The sequence below is a fragment of the Syngnathus typhle genome, linkage group LG8 (assembly GCF_033458585.1).
Source record: "Syngnathus typhle isolate RoL2023-S1 ecotype Sweden linkage group LG8, RoL_Styp_1.0, whole genome shotgun sequence".
NCBI lineage: Eukaryota > Metazoa > Chordata > Actinopteri > Syngnathiformes > Syngnathidae > Syngnathus > Syngnathus typhle.
Window position 1 is genome coordinate 5,901,171 of NC_083745.1, and position 14,107 is coordinate 5,915,277.

At 41.7% G+C, this 14,107-nt stretch overlaps 1 protein-coding gene across 1 annotated transcript in view; it reads right to left on the bottom strand.

The window, feature by feature from the left end:
- bcl11aa (BCL11 transcription factor A a) overlaps positions 1–13,830 on the bottom strand; it is a 33,541-nt gene extending 19,711 nt beyond the window's left edge. The window contains exons 1-2 of the mRNA XM_061285284.1: positions 13,435–13,830; positions 9,934–10,380 (exon numbers count right to left, since the gene is read on the bottom strand). Coding sequence (XP_061141268.1) covers positions 9,934–10,380; positions 13,435–13,489 — 502 coding nt within the window. The 5' untranslated portion in view covers positions 13,490–13,830. The remainder of the gene's footprint in view (positions 1–9,933; positions 10,381–13,434) is intronic.
- Between the last annotated feature and the right edge of the window lie 277 nt (positions 13,831–14,107).

The following is a 14,107-nucleotide window of genomic DNA, read 5'->3' on the forward strand; positions in this document are numbered from 1 at the left end:
GTGATGGAAAGCCCGGACAAAATATGGCCTGGTAAACACAAACCATAGATCATTCACAGCAAAACACACACACACATAATACGTAGACACATAAAAATGCATCTCAGAAGACAGACGCTTATGCGTACATGGGTCTGGACATGGGTCATGTCACAACATGTCTCTTTCAGCACGGTGAAGACATTTTTGCTTTCTTTCAATTCCACTTGATTTTCCTCTCTCTTTTGTCGGCCTCCTGCAGTTTTCCTCTTCATCGTGTGAATTTCTAGCGGAATAAATACCTTGAACCAGTCACCGAGGTTCTATTAACAGACTTGTCCTTTAACCCCGTAAAAAGAATCTTACGTTTTTGTTGTTTGGGGTGCACACCGCCCAATATTTGCTTCTGTACGGTAAATACGATAAAGAGACGATAGACAAACTTCTTCCTCCTCCATAAACATAGCTCCCCTAATCGTGAAGCATTTCTAAAGTTTAAATCCAGGATTTCGAGGGGGCCGTATCACAGTGGGACATCATTGCTGGCCCTCATCTGCCAGAGTAAGCTGGAAGCTGATTTCTGTGTTTACACAAGATTAGAGAGCAGGGAGGAAAGAAGCTAGCTGATATGGTAGCTTCAAGCCCAGAAGCTCTCATTTCAAATGCAGCCAACGATGTCACAAATAGCCACTAGGTAGTGGGGGCGACGTATAGCCAGAGGTCAAAAGAAGTTGTACCACCACCACACTGCATCTGTTTGTGCATGCGTGTGTAAATTACCTCCTCGATGCAAAATTGGCAGTGGCAATATGGAGATTTTGAAAAAAGAAATATTAGAGATATCGAAAAAATGAACTGCAATTAGTACTTCAAGGCCAAAGTGAGAAGAACAGAGTTTTTTTCCTCTGTGACATCAATCACAACAACCCATCTCAATAAAACAAAAACAATGAAAACTAGTGAAGTCAGAAATTTATTGAAATACTCCAAACAGGTGCAATGAACCACTTTGCCGCCACCATATTAATTGCCAAATGGAAGTAGATGTTTCTTTGCAACTGTTGCTTCACTATATGATTACAGTATTGAAGTAAAGAGTACATTCCCATGCTTTACTGATTCGAGTGAGAAATAATCCAACATTAAAATCAGCAACATTTTTTTTTCAAAAGTCTAATTTACTTGAAAAACAAATTTATTTCAGTGAATTTACAACTATATTCTGGTCTGATAGTTATAAATAGTAAATAAAAACACAGCAGTATAAATTTGCAACCGTGTAATCTTCTCCTACTGTCCCTTGCTTTTGCGTCACACTGTGCCGAAAGTAAGATCCATAAAGGCATAGTTAGAGATTTTGTTCTATGATAAAACAACAAACTTTTCTATGGTAACATTTGCGTTGTTTTTCAAGCCAACAATGAATACGTACCTAGCCATACAACACTGCTTTCATCAAACAATTAGACGTTGGCCAAGATCATCTGTTAATGGACAGTCATGGTGAAGCTCAGCTTTTCACTCTTCACTTCACCCTCCCCCTTTCTCTCGTTCCCATCTCTATCCATATCCCGCCCGTCAGTCCAAGCCCCTCAAGGCCCCACTCTACCCCTATGCCCCTCTCTTCGTCGTCTCTCAGCCCTTCTCTTTCAGCCTTTCCATTCCCCAATTTCTCTCATCACCTAACTTTGTGGACTGGGGCCAGCATTTCCTTTGTACACCAAAGATAAACACTGCGTGTGTGAGTGCCATGTGTGCATGCATGCATGCGTGTGGCTTCCTTTCTCCGTCCGTCTGTCTGTCAGCAGACACTTTATGAATATACTTTACAGAAAGCCACAGAGCAAACTGAAATTAATCATGAATTAGACAAAGCCCGGAATAAATATATTTTAAGACAATAGAAAAAAATGTGCGGCTATGTATTGTTAACTGCAATCCAGTAGTTCAGACCAAAACATATACATATATTGGTTTTATTGCAAAAGTATTGTTAAAAAGAATCACAATTTTGGTTTAGAACATCTGACAAACACAACCAAAAAAAAAAACCACAATCTTACTTCACGATGCTTTGATTTGACTCAGTTCCATACAAACGTTATTTAAAATGAAATTTATTTTCATTCATTTCTACTTTGGCATCTATATCAGCACGAGCATCTTCTTCCATTTCGACCACACACACAGCAGAAGTGTTCATGTACACAACACACGTGTGCGTGCAAGAACGCCCACGAGGGAAACGAGAGAAAAACGGTTAAAGAGTACATTTTAGCCATTCCATTTTGGGTGGATAAATTATCCATTAGATTTCACCATATCTTACAGGGCAATTACATCAAGAAAATGATAGCGGGCACAGGATCAATTATGCATGTTCTTGGCCTAAGACCAAGCACCGGGCACACACACACACACACACGAGAAAATTGCCCATCAGTTCATCTGACTACCTAAAAAAGTTCATTCACTAAATAATTTAGCTGTACTCTGGATACAGTTTCCCCGCTGAATATTAAAAACTTTGAAGTGAGTAACAGCAGCCAGAGGTACATGCTGTATGTGTGGCAAATTTGTGTGTGCATGTGTGAAAAGACACCTCAGGAAAGATGCCTCTTGAGTCCCGACGGAGACCACCCCTCTAAACACATATACATACACTTCGTCCATCACATTGCTCATTTCTGAGCAATTAAGAATTCCTTTTCATCAGGATGTAGCTTCACATATTTCCCCTAACAGCATTTGTACACAAACTGGGAGGAGGACGGAAGAGGAGTGTGTGTGTGTGAGTAGAAAGTAGGAGTAAATAAGTGATTTGAAGAAAGAAGCAACAAAGGGAATAGGAGAAGAAAATCTCAAGATTAATGCTTGTGTACACGTTGTTGATCCCGCTACCCATCTTTGTTCTCATCTTGTGAATTTTGCCGGCTCATTATTCAATGGCAATCAATGTGCTTTATTGACTGTTTTGCTTTGTCTTTCCTCACAAAGAGCTTTTTCCACCGCAAAAAGCATTTTTCATCATTGAAGAATGCGTTTCCATCCAAACATACAGCTAAGTGCCCATAAGCATTTAAATGATTTGATTCTGACACGCAAAACACAAAAAGCCATTATTTCCTTTTATTTTACCTATTTTCATGTACAACTTTTCTTTTACCATTGTTTATAGAAGGGTGAAACTGCCAGCACAAAGTCAAACCCCTTTGGCCAAATTGACTCTAAATATGTTGTTGAGGAGGAGCAAAAGAGAAGTCAATTAATATGCTTTTTTTTTTCAACAAAAAAGAAAAAAGAGTAACACTCAGAGTGAGGAAGAGAGCGAGAGAGAGAGAGAGAGAAAGAGATGTGCATTGAGAAATCATTTTACCATGTCAGCTGACCCATATAGGACCTAGCCAGATGGTTTGTTGACTATATTTTTCATGTGTGTATGTGTGTGTGTGTGTGTGTGTGTGTGCATGCGTTTATAGGACAAACACCGTAATGAGGAAACAGCCGAGACATCATGTAAATTAAATATGTCCAATATCAGGCAAGGCTCTAAATCTTCACAATTAAGAATAATGTAACTTTCATTTATATTAGCCAAAAATCAAGGCAACAAAAAAAACACCCATCTCTCACACACACATGCACACACACAATTACCCAAGGCACAAACGTGAAAACACACACACGATGCACATACACAAGTAGGAAAACGCCCCCTGACATGCGGGCTCTGACAAGCGTGGCGGATGTGCACAGCAAATGTGCATGGTAATGGGCCAATCAAAAATGCAAAACAATTGGCAATTACTGTGAGGAACTAATGGTCATTAGAATTTACAACTAGGTAATGAACTGAAGTCTGCCCACTGCATGCATATTCATAAAGCTATTTGAGCTTTGAAGATTAAAGTAGCGCTTAAAATTCAAATGAGCATTCACAAATTATCTGAAAAAGTCAGCATTGCTGCTGGTGGCGGTTTGTGTACGTGTGTGTGTGTGTGTGTGTTCGGGGTGGTCCCTTATGCATAGATTTGTGTTGAGGATTTAAAAAAAAAAAAAAAAACATTCCTATGACTGTTTTTAGTTTTTCTGACAATGTGCCCCTTTTGTACATTTATATATGAAATCATCAAAATGTATTCTAATATTTTCAACTGGGAAGAGGATAACAAATCATGATGCTTAATTCATTCAAGTAAAGAAATCAAGGTAGGTCATAAGAATGTGGAACAGCTCTTTGAATGCGAGGGGCTTAAATGCACATTTAAAACAGAGTTAGTCAGTACATGTTACAGATCAGGACCCAGTATCCTTTATATGCTGACTTAAACCTATTATTTTGAATATTTTATCAATTTGCATGCTCGACCTTTCATCTTGTTTTCATCTGCATAGACCCCTGGCAGAGGCTTTTTTTTTTTTTTTTACATTTTTTACTTTTTCCTTCCAGGGCTTTTGGATGACCACTGTATTTACTAACTTGTGTGCAAATATCTAAAAAAAATAGTTGAGTTTTGAAAAAATATTTTCTTTTTTCTAATATGGAAATAAGACGTGATGTTGTCATAAGTGGTTCTAGATAGAGGCATCTATTTTTATTATATTTGACACTGTTGTTGATGACATACTGTATATTGAAGACAACATTTTTGCTGAGACAAATATCGGTGGCTGACTTTTAATCCAGTCTCTGTAGCAGAACTGGACCTCTTTAAATGTTGAACTGAATGCACCTTATTTGACACTTTTCAAATATGTGACAATCCGTAGCATTGCAATGAAGTACCACCACCATCTGCAGCTCATGAACGTTTCATCACAGCAGTAGATTATACAATTGACATACTCTTATCCTGTTTGAGGGATACATCCTATTTTGTATGGCAATCAACACCCTTTTCATTTGCTGAGGAAGAAGGATATCAAGTGGAAAAGGTGGTGGGAGAGAGTGAGACAAACACACACATTCACAATGCCAACATAAAAGATTAGACCCACAAATACACAACTGGAAGATGTAAGCATCTCGTCACGGGACTTTCTCTCTCGCATACACTCACACGCATGCACTTGAAAACTACCGACGAATCCCCCTGCATCAATTTGCCAAGTCCCACCACACACACTTTCCAGGCTTGGGACCAGCACTGGAGAGCTCCAGTGTTTTGGGAAACTGGCTGAGAATCGAACCAACACTGGCTACATGAACGGCACAAGTCTATAGTGTGTGTAGACGGATTGTGAAGGTCTTAATAACCACACAAAAGGAGTCTTTTAAACTATGAGTGCGTGTGTTGGAAAGGGCCCTGTAATCCGATGGCATATATAAATACACTTTGCAGCATATAAACAGGTTTATGAACCCTTCAACATAATAAGAGAGTCACGTGTGCAAATCTTGCGTTGTCTTAACGCTGTGTGTACGTGTGCAAAGCAACAAGAACAAACACACCCAGTGGGCAGCAAGTGAGCCAAAAACAGAAGCTTTTCCCCTCATGCTACCAAGGAGTAAATGTAGCGTGGATACTGCATTGCTTAGATAAACACAAAAGAATCAGATCAATAAACAATCCTCCACCATCAGTGAGTACTGCCCCGGAGTAAGTCGCACATGTCAGGACAGCACTCTAAGTACTACAAAGCAGGAAATCATTTAAATGTGTTGTTTTGCACGATGTTTTGGGGAGAACTGCTGGGTTCTACTAACCAGTCTCTGTCTGTATGTGTAAATTACTACTAATACACTAGAAGAGGGGTCTCCAATCACTGGGGTGTGGACCAGTAGTGGTCCATGCAACATTGGGTATCGGGCGGCAGGAAGAGACTGAACAAAAGGTGATTTATTGATTATCAGAGTCTGAAGGAAGTTTGGTTTTGAAATTTAGGTACGTTCTCCTGTGACTCTGTACGCATGTAAAACTGGTGATAACACAATACAGTCGTAAAAAAAATGTGTTTGAAGAGGAATGTGGAAAAAGCAGCATAAGGAAAATCAACAACTTCCAAGAAAAATATGAAGCTGAATTGAAGCAACAATTCATATAAAATAGGAGTTTGGGACAAGTGATTCCTGTTTTGCATAATTTGCAGCAAGATGGCCACAATTGGAGCAATAATGGCTACGGAATAACTGGCTTCCATTTCCTACATCCTATTCATGCAAAGTAAGATTTTCTGCAATGACAGCAATCAAAACAAAATTACGCAGCAGGTATAAGTAACATGGTGTCTCCCATTACTCCAAGATGGGGCCCATTCACTGAAGAAAAAACAAATGCAGGGTTCACTCTAATTTCTACGACTACATTCAGTGTGTGTGTAATGGTGTGTTTGAATTTGTTGTTTGTCAATCAATCCAAATGTTACTTTACATGCCTTGCGTTCAAACGCTATCCCATCCCCAACTAACACATTTGTAGAATTACACGATTGTAAATAAGCAGTGAATATAAAGCACAATGCAATTTGTTGTCCCCAACAGCAAATTATTCGCTGTGTCAGGTTGCCTGTGTCCTCCCACTGCTGATATTCTGTGCCTCCAGAAAGATATTTACATTTCATAAGCACATTCCAAACCCAAGAAGCCAAGTTCAAAAAGGCTGCACTCAAGTCCACTAATAAATCTTGTGTTGGAAAAAGGACGAAAGAGGGGCTATCAATAGATTAGTGATGGCAGCCTGTGTGTGAAATCTCTTTGTAGGCTCGCTGCAGCGTGAGAGACACACACACACACTAAATACATCCAAAGTGGTTATCATCGGCATTAACTGCTAAATGTTGCAAAGAAGGCGGACAAATGCGTAAGTGAAAAAAAAAGAAATGGTTGAAAATAAAAATTGAATAAAAAAAACAGAACAGCAAAAAAAAGAGAGAGAAAGAAATAGAGGAATGAGGTTGAGAATGGGATCTGACACCATGCAAGAAAATAAATGGACCTCGGAGATGAACTAATATGTATTGAGGTAAGTTGCATTAGCAGCGATGATGAGATAATTACAAAACAATAAATCATATCCAACAATCATCAATGGGAATATCAGCAGTAGCAGGCTAATGGCTTTCAGAAACACTTTCAAGTGGGTCTCCATTCATTTTAGGCAAGTCGGAATAAGGCCTGTGCTAATGAGCTAACATTGAGAGGGTAGCACGCTTTATCAGCCGATAATATCGTTGGTCAATAGCGTGAACAGTTGTTACTTCTGGCTCAATTTCAGCTCATTAACGCACATAACTGATGTGACTGTCAAAGGGGAGGAGAAGGGCTGCTCAATTCAAAACACGTCAAAATTATATTCCTTCAACAAAATAGTACATCACAAACCGAGACTGTTAAAATCCATCAAAACTATGCGGCCGTGAGGTGACACATGTGGTCATTGAAACACACACACGCACGCACGCCCTCTTTTTTGAGACATTAGCAATGCTTTTGTGAATGAACTGCCTCAGGGATTATATCACAATTTTCATCTCAGTCAGGGATTAATAGAATAAATGGGCAAGAGAGAGCACATACTGTATTGTGTTTGCGGTGGGGAGGTATGCAGCTTTTTTTTTGCATGGCTGATTTGCTTATACAATCCTCTCTCGCACACACACACACATGCATAAACACACACAGGTAATGCTTCTTCTCCACAGCCGGATCTCTTTGAAATGCAAATAGCGGCGGCCAAGCACGAGTCCGGAGCTTTGTGCTCTTCGGAGCGTTGCAGCTGGAGCATCATTGTCGCACTCTGACCACAGATACATATTTCACAACAAGCGACTCGAGAGGCATCACAACATCAGTACACAAAATAAAACAAGTTACCCCCAAAAAAAAAAAAAAAAGTCTTATGGGAAAAGATACACGAGTTCCATGAGTTAAGCTGCGAGTGCAATTTCAATTCCAGTAAATCATGAGCGATGATGTTGGGACCGTGTTCGCCTTGTAACGGTGATTAAACACCTACCACAGTCTGTATTGTGAGGGCAAACTACTTGGACTAATTTTAAAGAACATACATCTGCGTGAGTTTTCTCAAAAACACAGTTAATTTGTAATGTCTGACTGGCCTGATTTATTGTCAGGAAAAAAAATCTAATATATAATTAGAGATGTGACTTGAACATAACAAGTCAGCATTAATAAATAAGAAACACACTAAGTGTCCGCTCTCTTCGTTGTTTTGTCATTAGAAATGCCGGGCAGAGATAATCAAGGCTGATGCTCCGGTAGGATTTTTTTCTGACATATTTACTTTGCCATGACAGTTTCAGGTCAATTAGGATGAAAGCAACGGGGCAGGAAGGGGAATACTGGCTTTTATTATCAGAGTAGATTTTTTTTTTCCTAACAGAAAGCTGCTTGAGAGTTGTTGTGTTAAAAAAAACGCAAAGAATTTTCATTGGCTTTCTGTCGTTCAAACTCAGACAAGACATATAGAAAAAGCCATCCTGTTTTCTGCAGCAGTTTGAGTGTACAGCTGTTCATACCAAGACGTTCCCACACACAACGCTATTGAAGCAACCAGGCGCCTGCATTATGATGTAAATCGCTCTAATAACCCAGTTGAGCTGCAAACTGTGTGTGTGTCTGCGTCTGTGCGTGTGTGCGTTGAAATATAGCCACTGCTTAGACAAGCAGGTTTGCCTGAAAAAAAAAAAGAGACACACCCTCTCCCGCACAGACATAGATTTGTTTTATGTGCGGAAAAAGGTCAAACGTTTGTCTGTCGATAATTTTCCTCGTCTGTTGCTCCTCGTCTTAAACGTTATTCGATGCGGGACAGAGGTCGTACGCGGCAATTACTTAATATCCACACAAATACAAAAACAAAAAAGCTAAATGGGGGAACAAACTGCAGCACTGAAATACACTCAAAATGATAACGTGTGTATTTTTATTGTGTCTTTCCACTGCTCTATTTCATCTCCCATCCCTGTTTGACTCTTTCTCTTTCTGCGATGGCTAATTTGGTACAGACAGGCGGCCACTAAAAACTACTGCTAATTAAAATGCATGGGGAGGAAAAAGATGGCAGCGCAACAAATAATTAGTGGTGTTAAGATGCTTTATATAAATGACTTCCCTTTTCAGAGCTTAACTAATGCTGGCTTTTCCCTCTCAACGCATGCCTGCTTTTTGATTGCTTCGCGAGGGAAAAGATGCGGGACGAGTTACACGTGAGGTCATATCTTAGCGTTTTACCTATGAAGCACGTGGTCCAAAGAAAGATGTTTGAAGAACTAAGGGGAGGGTGTAGAGCTGGGCTGCATTTAGTCGGGCTAGATGTGGCAATGAAAGAGGGGGAAACCACAGCGAGCGGACACATCTGCTCAGGCCACATGAGAGCGAGAGGCAAGCACACACACGTTCAAAAAGAACACACATTCTGCGGGCCCAAACTCAGAAAGAGGCTGTGCTTATTCCTAAGAGGTCCAACTCATAAATACTCACAAGTACTTATACAGCCCTGTAGATACTGCACAAAAGAGTCTGGATTTATTTTTATTTTTTTACAATGGCCACAAAATGCATATAAATTTGTCGTTAGTCGGAACGAAAGACAGAACTTTATTGTTCCAGGTGTCATTCCTACTTCTGGCTACCCTTATCCGTAGAAAAGCAAAAGTCCAAGACTTGTCTTAACATGTCGTCTGAGACTACACTGGGCTCTGGATAGTTTACGCGGAACATTTGACTGCTTCTCGACCGTGTCATCTAATGACACACAAAAAAAATAAAGTCCGCACAAGTACAATATGTGCATATTAAAAGATGCAAGCTGGAATCCATTTCCCAATGTGCCTTCTTATTGTAAATGTATGTAGCACCTTATTCACAATCCTTATGGAAGCACAAACATCTGCTCCAAAGGAGAAACTCTGCAAAGCATTGCCTCCCTCCAAGAGGTTTGTTTTTGTATTTTGAGACACCATGTGCATGATGGGAGGTGTGAAAGCGGTTACCTGGGAGGAGCTCCTGTTTGGGGAAGATTCTACGAGGTGACGAGAAGCGGTCGTCGTCGTCTGCCAGCGTGGCCTGGATGCCAACTTCCACGGGCCTTCGGCTGCGCAGAGAGTTCAAGGCGGGAGACGGGGTCAGGGCCAGGCCCGGGGAGGGGGAGGGGGGCTTGTCCAGTCCTCGGCCCACAGTCAGACAGGGGGGACCATGGCATCGCTTCCTCTTGTGCTCAATGAAGAGCAGGATGTCCGCCAAGGGGAACGTGGCCTGGCACTGGCCACAGGTGAGCAGGTCCTGTTCCGGCGAATGGTGCGGGTCGTGACCCAGTCGCGATAGCCGACCTAAGGTTGAGCCCGCGCGGTGCCCGTTGAAGCTGCTGCTCCCCTCCGAGTGCTCCGAGCAGCGCTCTGACAATTCCTCCGGTAAGACCGCTGCCGTGGAAAGGGGATTGGCTGCAGGAAATAAAGAGTAGGGCCCAAAAAGAAGAAAGAGATAAGAGTGGGGGGAATGAAGGAGAATGAATAAAAGGGAGGAAATTAGAAGTGAAGGAAATCAAGTGGCATAGTTAGACAGTCTCATGATTCCCTTTGTTGCAGTTATTTGTGTGAATTGAGGAGGGAGCAAGCCAAACGTGTAGAAATAAGCTTTAAGGGTGCTTAGCATGCAACGCACGGTAAAAAGCCTGTGACCGAGTCTGCCTCGGAGTGGTTACAGTTGTCTTGCGGACCCAATGACTGACTCGCTTCGGTAGCTACAAATCAAAATTTTAAACGACTTTTTTTTTTCAATGACAAGGGAAATCTGTTTTGATCATTTTTATTTTTTTTTTTACATAACATTTTGACTTTCCAACCCTGTTTTGTTTTATTCCAGTCACCTGCAGACAGAAAGAAAGCGTAACAAACATGTCCAATGTATGCAGGGCCCAGGACAAAAAGTGGATGTCACAGTTTGACTTCTTACGTAGATTGGCTGTTCGAAAATGAGCCTCACCCTTTCGATGTCGGATTAACTCAAGACTACTTTTTAAGAAGGCTTTTGTCAATCGCACAACCTCCCGCAGTCATGCGAACAGAGCAAACGCTGAATTAATAAAGAAGCCTAATTCAGTGTTCTTCTTTTAAAGATCTTCCAGTCGAAGGTGAGGAGTGTGACTCGGCGCTCGCCAGAATGCTCGTTGACCTTCTTTACTCAGCCACCCAATTTCACATTTTAATGAACTTAAAACCACTGAGGATCAAAAAATAGATTTTAATTTTCATCGTCCGGGTGATTGGTACCGATTTTGTCTGATAAAAGGCAAGGCTTGCACAGTGTGTCTTGGAATGCAAGCCGGTGTGTGTCCTCGTGTGTGTGTCTTTTTGGTGTTATGTGGACTACATCCCCCTCCACAAATTATCATTTGAACGCTGCACTCCTGCACAAACCGGGAGAGGGAGATAACATGATAAATTCACAAGCACAAGCGCCAGCATCATCCTACATGCACCCCCCCCCCCCTTCCACCCAACTGATTTAACTTCAGGTCAGCGCAGCCTTACGTTTGTTACACACTGCAGTAAAAAAGTGGAAAGATGGCATCACAGTGACAAGATAAGACTGAAATATTGATATATACTAGACGAAAATTGTCTTTAGGTAAAGGAGAAAAGGAAGCCAATGATCTTAATATTAAAAAGATCATTGTTGCAAGACAGCTCAAGAAAAACACCAAACATAAGTTTAACTAGCAGGCCTAAATGTTGTTTTTTGTCATTAATTTAGTTTTGAACAGTTTAAAAAAGTGGTTTGTTTATGCTATCAATAAACAGACGATAGAATTATAGTATGTACTGTATGACGTATACATACATTAAAAAAATATATAATAAAAAGACTGTCGGTTGGAATATATGGCATGTTCATGTTGTGAATAAATTCCCTACGCGGTACGACTTGTACACAAATTGATGCAAAATTTTGCTCCTTAAAAGAGAAAAAGGGGGTTAGGTCAAAGTCTGAGAGGTTGAGGATTTTAGTATCTGTGTGTGTGTGCATGTGTATGACTGAATATGTATGTGTAGTGCCTATAGCACCCTCTAAAAAAAAAACACCCCCACCCCAACACAAGAACAATCCTTCCCTCCCAATACTCCCCACACATGCAATAGCAGTGAGTATGTAGAGTAGCAGCCTAAGTGTTCAAGTTCAAGCTCTGAGCTGGATTTTCTGATCGTACTCTGCCTCCTAGCGACAGTTTTTCGCCATGGTCACTGTCACCCAGCATGTACCCCCCCCCCCCAAAAAAAAAAATAATATACTCTAAAACGAACAGCAGCACGGACAGCAGCCAATCTGCATACCAACACATAACCAAGCGTTGATGTGTAACTATACAAATTATTGATTTAGTTGTTATCTAATTAAATACAATTTGGTGAACTGTTGAAATACCACGAGGAATACATTTATTATGACACATGGCCATTCTCCCTACAGTTTAATAAGAAATTATTCACTTTCCCCTAATCTATTACACTTGCGTGTCAATGTTGGAGCAATAAACAGGATAAATTACAGTTCAGATGATAAACACGTCGTGCGTAATGAGTCGTTTGACGTAAAACGGTGTTGAAATTGTAACTTTTTTTCACGAGATAACCACAACCTTGAACAGCTAATACGCTGCTCTTACATCATCTACACATTAATATTTGTCTTGCCTCAGTTTGTTTGGTAGGATTAAAAAAAAGATGAAAAATTGGACAAGACGAGTTATTTCCTGTTGCTGTCTTGTAACTCCGATCTGCAAAAACTCTGTTGCGTATGTTTCAGCGAGAAAGTTCCTCCAACTAGGATGAACGCCAATAAATTTACATAGGGTTCATGATTTTAAAAAGCGAGTATAGTAAATCGATCTGTGCTGTCAGCATGCGCCAAGCGCGGTGCTGCTGTAACGGAGGCATGCAGTTTACAAACACGAGGTGATGATATGTGTTTGCCGCTTCCAGTCATTTCGACTCCAAGTTTTTCTGTTTTAGGAAAATAATCCCAAAATAGAAAGAGACAGAGAGAGAGATGGTGAAACTTGCTCACAAGACAGTAACTAAGTGATATTCCAAGATCTTTCTCCCCAGCTCTGCTAGGAGCGCGCTCTGCAGCCGCTCAGATGATCTCAAGCCGTGCATGTGCGCGCCTCCACTGACCGGACCGATCGTGGGGGCACCGGAGCAGGAGACAATTTGATCCGGTCACCGATGACCAATGTTTGGATCCCGTAGCAGTTTTTATTTTTATTTAGAAAGAGGCTAACAAACTTATTTTGGTCTCGTTTAAGAACTAATGTATCGCACTTTTGCGACCGCGCTGCTGAGTCCAGCTGACCGCGGGTTCTGAGCGGTCCATCCTGGTATCCTCACGGCTGACGTTCCGATGACTCCCTACCCAGCAATTTCACCCGTATGCAGAATTAACTAAAAGAGACGAAAGCGTGGATGTGGATGTTCCCAATTCTGGTTTGTACTTACGCGAGAAATCCCGTTTACTTAAGTGCTGAGGTTTGCCTTGCTTGCGGCGAGACATGGTGGCTGGCGGCGGCGCTCAGTGCGGATCACATCGGGAAGAGCCGGGGTTACACATTGGAGACTCCGGTGGGGCAAAAGAATGTCTTCATCCGGCGCCTTCGTCATCCACACACAACAACAACAAAAATAATTGCGGGGGGAAATTAAAAACTAATTACAAATAATACAAAGATGGCGCGGAGGCAAAGATGGATCGCGGGATCGCCTTCATGGCTTTTTTGAGAAAGAAGATCGGAGAAAAGAGAGAGAGAGTGTGTGTGTGTATGAGGATGGAGAGAGAGGAGAGGAGAGGAGAGAGGGGAGAGCGATGGAAAAAAATGGCAAAAGCCCCCCTCCGCCCCCCACCATCCCCCTATCCCCCCCACCCCCACCCCCGTGGTTGGGGGTTCAAGTGCACGGACGTGACGTTCCCGGCGAACTTGAACGTCAGGCGGTGGACGGACACCCGACATACAAAAACATGGGCAGGACCGAGGCACCCGAGTGGGAGTGGGAGTGGGAGGAGGGACGGATGGGACGCGAAATAACAACACCAATGGACGATCATTGGAGAAGAGAGGTAGAGGAGGGGGTGGGCTGCACATGAGAAGTAGACCCGGTGGAAGCCAATGGACAC